The sequence below is a fragment of the Teleopsis dalmanni genome, unplaced genomic scaffold (assembly GCF_002237135.1).
Source record: "Teleopsis dalmanni isolate 2A unplaced genomic scaffold, ASM223713v2 unscaffolded_contig_0775, whole genome shotgun sequence".
Taxonomy (NCBI): Eukaryota; Metazoa; Arthropoda; class Insecta; order Diptera; family Diopsidae; genus Teleopsis; species Teleopsis dalmanni.
The window spans coordinates 1-11,700 of NW_024032157.1; the positions used below are offsets into that span (position 1 = coordinate 1).

The 11,700-nt window shown below is 37.7% G+C and overlaps 1 protein-coding gene across 1 annotated transcript; it reads left to right on the plus strand.

The window, feature by feature from the left end:
• Positions 1-8: 8 nt before the first annotated feature.
• Positions 9-11,697, plus strand: LOC119663692 (protein aubergine-like). Its single transcript, XM_038073299.1, has 7 exons — positions 9-155; positions 223-301; positions 361-651; positions 711-884; positions 943-1,075; positions 1,160-1,287; positions 11,539-11,697. Exons 4-7 carry the CDS (start codon positions 828-830, stop codon positions 11,695-11,697), a joined length of 477 nt encoding a protein of 158 aa, XP_037929227.1. The 5' UTR covers positions 9-155; positions 223-301; positions 361-651; positions 711-827.
• The last annotated feature ends 3 nt before the right edge of the window (positions 11,698-11,700 follow it).

Below are 11,700 nucleotides of genomic sequence, written 5' to 3' on the forward strand. Positions count from 1 at the left end.
GCGGTGATGGTGATGGTGGTGGCATCCGTGGCTGGCAACCTCGCGGCGGCGGTGGTGGCCAACGTGGTGAACAACGCGGTGGTGCAGAGCGTAGACCTGGCATGTATCGTGGGCGCGGTGATGGACTTGGCAGTTATCCTGCCTCTGAATCATCTGTAAGTAAGAACAAATTTAAGATTTAAAGAGACTTGATTTAATTAATTTTTATTCATTTGATATTAGAGTTTTGGTAGTTTGCCGTCAACAGCAAGTTGTGGATCTTCTCATCAGTCCGATGTGTCCATTTCCAGTGTTTTCATGAGTATGCCATAAAATATATTATTTAACCAGACTTATGTTGACGTAAATATTTTCCTTTAGTTCTCCCAGTGGTTCTCTCAGTTCAAACGTTCACCAAAGTCATGATAACACTGAGGCAGCAACTATTGATATGCAGATTATGACAATAATTATGATTGTTCTTTCTATGATATTTTATATTGTTTCTTTATGTTGTTATATCCATATCTATAGCTGCAATTGACCAAATACGTGGCATGTGAGGAAAACGTATTTTAACTGACGTTATACAACATACTCGACCAGCGTCGTGCGTAAATAAGCAAGGTGCAGTTGGTCGTCCAGTTATGGTTCGAGGATACGTTGTTGGTGGTATTTTGCTATTTTCTACACAAAATCTGAAAAGTATAATGATGAATGTTGTCCATAAGATACTAACAACGGATCGTGCAGGAAATACAGTACAAATTAAAATTAAACATGTTGGCATAGTAGAATTAACAGATATGCAACAGATGCATGTACTCAACTTGATTTTACGTTGATCTATGGAAGGCTGGAAACTACAACAATTGAATCGAAATTTCTTTGATCCAGTAGCTAAAGTAAGTTTAGTGTAATTGTTTAATGAAGTTTATAGGATATATTACCTCTATTCGTCAGCATGAATTGGATGTACTGATGTGTGCTGAAATTGCACATAAGGTCTTGCGCACTGATACAATTTACAACATTTTGACTCAATTAGTGAAAGTGTCATCAGATTATCAAAACGCATTTAAGGCCGAAGTAATTGGTAAGTAGTACATAGTAATATCTAGAATAAAATCAAATGATTATCAATACTTCAATAATAATCAATAATAATACATTGTTACAGGCATGGTAGTAATCACTGATTATAATAACAAAACATATCGTGTGAGTGATATAGATTTCGGTATGTCGCCCAAATCCACTTTCAAACGAAAGGAAAAAGATGTCACATTCGTAGATTACTACAAACGAGTAAGGAGAAATTCTCTTATAACAAATAACAAATATATAGTCTTAATAGTAACTTTATTTATTCATTTTTAAATTTTTGTTTAAAAAAAAATTTATGAAATACTAGATATCCCGGCAAGCGTTGTTTTGCCATATAAATTAGTTCAAGTGATTATTATTTTTTTTTAAATGAATGATAATGAATGTATTGTAATTGTGTGACAATGTGCTGTATGATAAAAAGAGGAATTGAGCGCTGTAGACGATGATCGCCGATCAAAAGGAAAAAACACCAACCATTCGTTTTCTTGATTCAATATATTTCATTAAAATAACGGACATATTCCTTGTTTGATCTCTTAAAAGTTAAATTTAGTTAAATTCAAGAAGTAATATGTTTATTCGTGTTTAGCCAACACACATAGGCTTGATAGTTTGCCCACGCGAGAACATGCCACGTGTCCAAACCTAAGCCGTAAACAGACATCGTTTGGCCTTCCGACTTATTGATGGTAAAATAGAAGTAAAATAACCGGCGGTCCAACTTACAGTCATAGAATGTGTGGTGGTGGCATGCCTAACAAATCCAGTGACTCTAAAAACTCACAAACTTTATCTATCGATTCTATATACAGTTTTCAACCTTCAGGCATGCCGATGAGCAATCCGTTCAATGGCTATGGTGGTTTCTTAATTTCTGGTAGTTGTACTTTATCTAATGCGCAACACATCACGGCTGACTCTTGTTTGAATTTCAGTGCATGATGCATGACAATAAGGGCATTTTTTGTCCATAAAACCAATCGACATTATAGATGTGCGGAATATCAATATCTGGCTCGTACTCGAATGCAAGACGAAGGAACAAAATGCTTGATGTAGTTGTTGGCGCAGTCGGTCATTGGTTCTGCGTGTGTTAATTACGAACCGGCGCCCTTTTCTCCGTTATAATTATCGTTGTTGATTTCGTTCAGCTCGTACCTCTTGTATTTGAAATTCACAAATACAATATATTGTTACGTAATCGCCTGCGTGATTATTCGTATCTCAGGATTTTGTAAAACATGAAACGAACTTTAGAGAATTGGAGAAACTATATTTATATATTTTGTGTATTACAAAGAACTAGTATTAATTAGGAGTCAATTTAATAAAAACCACAGCTTCACACCAAACAAATTTCCAAACTCCTTTTATAAAAATATCAATTGACGTAATGTTTAAATAATATTTAAACATTTCATTGCTACTCTGATGAAATTCATAACATTGCCCTCCTCTTAAATCTGTTCGTCCCGAACAGGAATTACCACATCATTGCAGTAAGGTGCCAGTAGTTCCAGATGCACCACTTTCTTTTGAGCTCTATGATGCCCCGACTGTTGAATTCGACAAACACCATCACAGATCTTCGTTCCATCAAGAACAGGGGGCTCCAAACAAACATCACAACATCTTCATCAGACACAAATTGCGAACACACACCGTTCTCTTTCAAGATTTTCAATATTTGCTTACTTACTAATTGTAGAAATTCTATATTTATTTACAAATTGCTTATCCTATACTTCTAGCTATTGGGTGGAGATTTTGAGTATCACCATCATCATTAACATTTCAGTTCCTGGTCAATAGGAGCGGTCTTCTGATAAATCAATGAATTTCATCTAATTGGTTCCGCCTACTTCCAGTGTAGTCACATGTCATCTTGCCGCAAAGTACCGTTATTCCGAATTTTAAGCCCGCGTCGTCTGAGTCACCCTGATAAACCTCCATTTGCAAATAGCTGTCACTATCATCAATGCTACTTACGTTAGGCGCAACAAACTTGTCAATGCATTGAGTATGCCAATCAGGAATGTACTGATTAACAAAAACCGCACCATCAGATATATCAATATCTGTTGTATAATCCTCATTATTTGTTATATCCGAAACGAACAAGACATCCCTGACATCAGCATCAAATTTACTATCCGTAGCTAATACGTCATCTGTGATATCCTTATGAAACAAGATATTTCCATTAATTGTCACGTTCTCATCATCTATGAGGTCGGCATCAACGTTTAATGGTATATCTTTATAAGATAACGTATCTGCGACCAACAAGCCCTCTGCGATCTCCGCATCATATTTGATTTCCTGATTAATCCTGAAAACTTTATCAACTGCACTGCCAGCATCGATTTGAGTATCTGTAGCCAACATGCTATCAAAGACATCCGCATTGGATGGAATATCAACAGCTAACATGTTATCTGTCTTAAGTGGCATATTTGCCGGGAATATGTCATTTGTGCCAATTGCTTCACATGGAATAACAACATCGCATGTGAAATCTACTTCAAATGGAATACCCTCAACATATATAACATATGGGGACTCTTGCTCGTCCAAGCAGATGTTAATTTCAACTGATTCAGCTATACCAAAGCCGATTAACACGAAATCATAACTACCTAAACCGAAATAGTCTTTCCTCCTTTTCTTTCTTCTGTTTCTTTTTTCCCTATTCATTATTTGAATCAGTCTTCTTCTTTCTCTTATCTTCTCTCTTGTCTTCTCTCTTATTCTTCTTTCCTTTCTTCTCTTTCTTCTATTTCTTTTTACCTTCTTTCTTGTCTTCTTTCTTGTCTTCTTTCTTGTCTTTCTTCTTGCCTTCCCCTCTGTCTTTCCTTCTGTCTTCCTTCTTGTCTTTCTTCCTGCCTTCACTCTAGTTTTCATTTTCCGTACTTTTGCTGTAAAGGAACACATTATACCGGCAGCTTCGTACGTCAAAGCGCCGCTAACCGTTTCAGAGTACGTCTCCTTTGAGAACATTACGACCTGACGCTTAGTTTCCGGATCACGTATACCGTCTATTAAAGTGTCGACTTTACTCTTCACCATAATATCACCAGAGCTACCAATGTAAACCAAGTTACACAACCGTTCAATGTCGGCAGAGTACTCTCCAGGACTCTCGTCAACAAGCGGGGCTCTTGCTTCCAGTATTACCCTGTGTAATGGAGCCATAGAAACGTTACCGTACTTGCGCTCCAATGTATCCATTACAGCTTGGTAGCTTTTATGTTGTTCGGGTGGAATTTGTTTTAAAACTTCTGCCGCACTACCTTTTAGTGCCACAATCAGTGATTCCGTTTTCTCACCAATATTCCAATTATTTGTTGCAGCCGCTATTTCAAATTTGAGTTTGAACACTTCAAAAGCCTCGCTCCCATCAAACGTCGGTGCCTGCAGTTTAACGCTACCAGTTTGACGAATGGCTGAAGATGACCCGCTTACCTGCCTACTCTCAGCGTGGTTTTCCAATTGAACCGTCTCACCTTTTGAGACCTGGACATTCTGATCAATCGGGTCCTTCCTTCTCGAGCACCTTTTTTGGACTTGTTGTAACTCCATCTTTAATTCGACAAAATTTTGTCCTAATGTCTGCGTGATTTCACTAAATTGTTGTTCCAGCTTTTCTTCCAACTTACGTAAACCGTGCGCCTGTTCTTCAGAATTTTTCTCAATCTTCTGCATCATTAAGTTCATGATTGCCATCATTTCACTATTCGTGTCAGATTCTTCATCGAGGAACTCGTGTTCTTCTTCATGTATGCCATCAGCCTCCAACTCGTCACGAAGTCTCAACTGCAGTTCCGCTTTCGCACCACCTGTGCCAAGTCCCACTTTCTCCAACTGCTCTTTTAGTTGAACCACAGTCAATTCTTCCAATTTCATCATTTTACAAAATCCCACTTCTGACACCAAATGTTACGTAATCGCCTGCGTGATTATTCGTATCTCAGGATTTTGTAAAACATGAAACGAACTTTAGGATTGGAGAAACTATATTTATATATTTTGTGTATTACAAAGAACTAGTATTAATTAGGAGTCAATTTAATAAAAACCACAGCTTCACACCAAACAAATTTCCAAACTCCTTTTAAAAAAATATCAATTGACGTAATGTTTAAATAATATTTAAACATTTCATTGCTACTCTGATGAAATTCGTAACATTGCCCTCCTCTTAAATCTGTTCGTCCCGAACAGGAATTACCACATCATTGCAGTAAGGTGCCAGTAGTTCCAGATGCACCACTTTCTTTTGAGCTCTATGATGCCCCGACTGTTGAATTCGATAAACACCATCACAGATCTTCGTTCCATCAAGAACAGGGGGCTCCAAACAAACATCACAACATCTTCATCAGACACAAATTGCGAACACACACCGTTCTCTTTCAAGATTTTCAATATTTGCTTACTTACTAATTGCAGAAATTCTATATTTATTTACAAATTGCTTATCCTATACTTCTAGCTATTGGGTGGAGATTTTGAGTATCACCATCATCATTAACATTTCAGTTCCTGGTCAATAGGAGCGGTCTTCTGATAAATCAATGAATTTCATCTAATTGGTTCCGCCTACTTCCAGTGTAGTCACATGTCATCTTGCCGCAAAGTACCGTTATTCCGAATTTTAAGCCCGCGTCGTCTGAGTCACCCTGATAAACCTCCATTTGCAAATAGCTGTCACTATCATCAATGCTACTTACGTTAGGCGCAACAAACTTGTCAATGCATTGAGTATGCCAATCAGGAATGTACTGATTAACAAAAACCGCACCATCAGATATATCAATATCTGTTGTATAATCCTCATTATTTGTTATATCCGAAACGAACAAGACATCCCTGACATCAGCATCAAATTTACTATCCGTAGCCAATACGTCATCTGTGATATCCTTATGAAACAAGACATTTCCATTAATTGTCACGTTCTCATCATCTATGAGGTCGGCATCAACGTTTATTGGTATATCTTTATAAGATAACGTATCCGCGACCAACAAGCCCTCTGCGATCTCCGCATCATATTTGATTTCCTGATTAATCCTGAAAACTTTGTCAACTGTACTGCCAGCATCGATTTGAGTATCTGTAGCCAACATGCTATCAAAGACATCCGCATTGGATGGAATATCAACAGCTAACATGTTATCTGTCTTAAGTGGCATATTTGCCGGGAATATGTCATTTGTGCCAATTGTTTCACATGGAATAACAACATCGCATGTGAAATCTACTTCAAATGGAATACCCTCAACATATATAACATATGGGGACTCTTGCTCGTCCAAGCAGATGTTAATTTCAACTGATTCAGCTATACCAAAGCCGATTAACACGAAATCATAACTACCTAAACCGAAATAGTCTTTCCTCCTTTTCTTTCTTCTCTTTCTTCTGTTTCTTTTTTCCCTATTCATTATTTGAATCAGTCTTCTTCTTTCTCTTATCTTCTCTCTTGTCTTCTCTCTTATTCTTCTTTCCTTTCTTCTCTTTCTTCTATTTCTTTTTACCTTCTTTCTTGTCTTCTTTCTTGTCTTTCTTCTTGCCTTCCCCTCTGTCTTTCCTTCTGTCTTCCTTCTTGTCTTTCTTCCTGCCTTCACTCTAGTTTTCATTTTCCGTACTTTTGCTGTAAAGGAACACATTATACCGGCAGCTTCGTACGTCAAAGCGCCGCTAACCGTTTCAGAGTATGTCTCCTTTGAGAACATTACGACCTGACGCTTAGTTTCCGGATCACGTATACCGTCTATTAAAGTGTCGACTTTACTCTTCACCATAATATCACCAGAGCTACCAATGTAAACCAAGTTACACAACCGTTCAATGTCGGCAGAGTACTCTCCAGGACTCTCGTCAACAAGCGGGGCTCTTGCTTCCAGTATTACCCTGTGTAATGGAGCCATAGAAACGTTACCGTACTTGCGCTCCACTGGATCCATTACAGCTTGGTAGCTTTTATGTTGTTCGGGTGGAATTTGTTTTAAAACTTCTGCCGCACTACCTTTTAGTGCCACAATCAGTGATTCCGTTTTCTCACCAATATTCCAATTATTTGTTGCAGCCGCTATTTCAAATTTGAGTTTGAACACTTCAAAAGCCTCGCTCCCATCAAACGTCGGTGCCTGCAGTTTAACGCTACCAGTTTGACGAATGGCTGAAGATGACCCGCTTACCTGCCTACTCTCAGCGTGGTTTTCCAATTGAACCGTCTCACCTTTTGAGACCTGGACATTCTGATCAATCGGGTCCTTCCTTCTCGAGCACCTTTTTTGGACTTGTTGTAACTCCATCTTTAATTCGACAAAATTTTGTCCTAATGTCTGCGTGATTTCACTAAATTGTTGTTCCAGCTTTTCTTCCAACTTACGTAAACCGTGCGCCTGTTCTTCAGAATTTTTCTCAATCTTCTGCATCATTAAGTTCATGATTGCCATCATTTCACTATTCGTGTCAGATTCTTCATCGAGGAACTCGTGTTCTTCTTCATGTATGCCATCAGCCTCCAACTCGTCACGAAGTCTCAACTGCAGTTCCGCTTTCGCACCACCTGTGCCAAGTCCCACTTTCTCCAACTGCTCTTTTAGTTGAACCACAGTCAATTCTTCCAATTTCATCATTTTACAAAATCCCACTTCTGACACCAAATGTTACGTAATCGCCTGCGTGATTATTCGTATCTCAGGATTTTGTAAAAAATGAAACGAATTATTAGGATTGAAGAAACTATACTTATATATTTTGTGTAATACAAAGAACTAGTATTTATTAGGAGTCAATTTAATAAAAATACAGCTTCACACCAAACAAATTTCCAAACTAAACTTTTTGTCAAAAAAATCCATTGACGTAATGTTTAAATAACATTTAATAATATTTAAACATTTCATTGCTACTCTGATGAAATTCGTAACATTGCCCTCCTCTTAAATCTGTTCGTCCCGAACAGGAATTACCACATCGTTGCAGTTAGGTGCCAGCCGTTCCAGATGCACCACTTTCTTTTGAGCTCTATGATGCCCCGACTGTTGAATTCGATAAACACCATCACAGATCTTCGTTCCATCAAGAACAGGGGGCTCCAAACAAACATCACAACATCTTCATCAGACACAAATTGCGAACACACACCGTTCTCTTTCAAGATTTTCAATATTTGCTTACTTACTAATTGTAGAAATTCTATATTTATTTACAAATTGCTTATCCTATACTTCTAGCTATTGGGTGGAGATTTTGAGTATCACCATCATCATTAACATTTCAGTTCCTGGTCAATAGGAGCGGTCTTCTGATAAATCAATGAATTTCATCTAATTGGTTCCGCCTACTTCCAGTGTAGTCACATGTCATCTTGCCGCAAAGTGCCGTTATTCCGAATTTTAAGCCCGCGTCGTCTGAGTCACCCTGATAAACCTCCATTTGCAAATAGCTGTCACTATCATCAATGCTACTTACGTTAGGCGCAACAAACTTGTCAATGCATTGAGTATGCCAATCAGGAATGTACTGATTAACAAAAACCGCACCATCAGATATATCAATATCTGTTGTATAATCCTCATTATTTGTTATATCCGAAACGAACAAGACATCCCTGACATCAGCATCAAATTTACTATCCGTAGCTAATACGTCATCTGTGATATCCTTATGAAACAAGATATTTCCATTAATTGTCACGTTCTCATCATCTATGAGGTCGGCATCAACGTTTAATGGTATATCTTTATAAGATAACGTATCTGCGACCAACAAGCCCTCTGCGATCTCCGCATCATATTTGATTTCCTGATTAATCCTGAAAACTTTATCAACTGCACTGCCAGCATCGATTTGAGTATCTGTAGCCAACATGCTATCAAAGACATCCGCATTGGATGGAATATCAACAGCTAACATGTTATCTGTCTTAAGTGGCATATTTGCCGGGAATATGTCATTTGTGCCAATTGCTTCACATGGAATAACAACATCGCATGTGAAATCTACTTCAAATGGAATACCCTCAACATATATAACATATGGGGACTCTTGCTCGTCCAAGCAGATGTTAATTTCAACTGATTCAGCTATACCAAAGCCGATTAACACGAAATCATAACTACCTAAACCGAAATAGTCTTTCCTCCTTTTCTTTCTTCTGTTTCTTTTTTCCCTATTCATTATTTGAATCAGTCTTCTTCTTTCTCTTATCTTCTCTCTTGTCTTCTCTCTTATTCTTCTTTCCTTTCTTCTCTTTCTTCTATTTCTTTTTACCTTCTTTCTTGTCTTCTTTCTTGTCTTCTTTCTTGTCTTTCTTCTTGCCTTCCCCTCTGTCTTTCCTTCTGTCTTCCTTCTTGTCTTTCTTCCTGCCTTCACTCTAGTTTTCATTTTCCGTACTTTTGCTGTAAAGGAACACATTATACCGGCAGCTTCGTACGTCAAAGCGCCGCTAACCGTTTCAGAGTACGTCTCCTTTGAGAACATTACGACCTGACGCTTAGTTTCCGGATCACGTATACCGTCTATTAAAGTGTCGACTTTACTCTTCACCATAATATCACCAGAGCTACCAATGTAAACCAAGTTACACAACCGTTCAATGTCGGCAGAGTACTCTCCAGGACTCTCGTCAACAAGCGGGGCTCTTGCTTCCAGTATTACCCTGTGTAATGGAGCCATAGAAACGTTACCGTACTTGCGCTCCAATGTATCCATTACAGCTTGGTAGCTTTTATGTTGTTCGGGTGGAATTTGTTTTAAAACTTCTGCCGCACTACCTTTTAGTGCCACAATCAGTGATTCCGTTTTCTCACCAATATTCCAATTATTTGTTGCAGCCGCTATTTCAAATTTGAGTTTGAACACTTCAAAAGCCTCGCTCCCATCAAACGTCGGTGCCTGCAGTTTAACGCTACCAGTTTGACGAATGGCTGAAGATGACCCGCTTACCTGCCTACTCTCAGCGTGGTTTTCCAATTGAACCGTCTCACCTTTTGAGACCTGGACATTCTGATCAATCGGGTCCTTCCTTCTCGAGCACCTTTTTTGGACTTGTTGTAACTCCATCTTTAATTCGACAAAATTTTGTCCTAATGTCTGCGTGATTTCACTAAATTGTTGTTCCAGCTTTTCTTCCAACTTACGTAAACCGTGCGCCTGTTCTTCAGAATTTTTCTCAATCTTCTGCATCATTAAGTTCATGATTGCCATCATTTCACTATTCGTGTCAGATTCTTCATCGAGGAACTCGTGTTCTTCTTCATGTATGCCATCAGCCTCCAACTCGTCACGAAGTCTCAACTGCAGTTCCGCTTTCGCACCACCTGTGCCAAGTCCCACTTTCTCCAACTGCTCTTTTAGTTGAACCACAGTCAATTCTTCCAATTTCATCATTTTACAAAATCCCACTTCTGACACCAAATGTTACGTAATCGCCTGCGTGATTATTCGTATCTCAGGATTTTGTAAAACATGAAACGAACTTTAGAGAATTGGAGAAACTATATTTATATATTTTGTGTATTACAAAGAACTAGTATTAATTAGGAGTCAATTTAATAAAAACCACAGCTTCACACCAAACAAATTTCCAAACTCCTTTTAAAAAAATATCAATTGACGTAATGTTTAAATAATATTTAAACATTTCATTGCTACTCTGATGAAATTCGTAACAATATGTTATTTTTGTTGTGGTTTCTTTAGTTAAAGCTATTACGCTCTTTTACTCTTTTGTGACTCTTTTGTGGCTGGGGCGCTTATCTCTGCCCCTCAATAAGCTTTAACTATACTGGAATTCATATCGTTTATTTATTGTATAACTGATGACGGAGGTACCCATCATCAGGGGTCTTGCAAATAATTCTTGTATTTAATTATTCGTAAATAATTATTTTTGAGACTGCAAGTACCAGGAATCGAACTCGGTTCCTGCCAAATGTGAAGCTCAGAGTCAGTGCACCTTAACCAACTGACCCAAAGCCGTACTTGACATTTTTATTCGTACATTTTTCTGGAGTTTTGTTACTTTTGCTGTGAAAGTTTTTATTAACAATTTTACTTGCTGTGTTTATATTAGAACGAAATCATAAACCAGCTGTAGAAGAATTGAATTAATTACTTAATAATAATTTTATTTTGAATTGTTAAATTTTAATACTATTCTGTTCGTAGAGACATTATTTGTTGCATGATTTGTTCTTTCTTATGTATAGAACCTAATCTAGGAACGTAATCCTGAGAAAGTCATACTAATGTTACTCCACTAGTCGCACGGGCGAGACCAATATTTTGTGAATATAAGTTGTAATTTAACGTCAAAAAAGTTTCATGAAAACACCGTGACATGAGATTTTTATATATTAGATTAGATTATCACTTTATTTATAAAGCTTGACAATAACATACATCTAACTATTGTTTTCTTAATTATAGCGTTATAATCTCACAATTCGTGATTTTAATCAACCACTGTTGATATCGAAGCCTACCGAAAAAAATACTAGAGGTGGTCAAGATGATTTAATAATATTAGTTCCAGAACTGACAGGTGCTACTGGCCTAAATTATACTATGCGTGGCGACTGGATATAATTT

Coding starts and splice junctions, on each gene's coding strand:
- LOC119663692 (XM_038073299.1), top strand. CDS start 828: ATGGAAGGCTGGAAACTACAACAATTGAATCGAAATTTCTTTGATCCA. Junction 1,076..1,159: donor ATTTAAGGCCGAAGTAATTG/GTAAGTAGTACA, acceptor ACATTGTTACAG/GCATGGTAGTAATCACTGAT. Junction 1,288..11,538: donor TCGTAGATTACTACAAACGA/GTAAGGAGAAAT, acceptor TCTTAATTATAG/CGTTATAATCTCACAATTCG.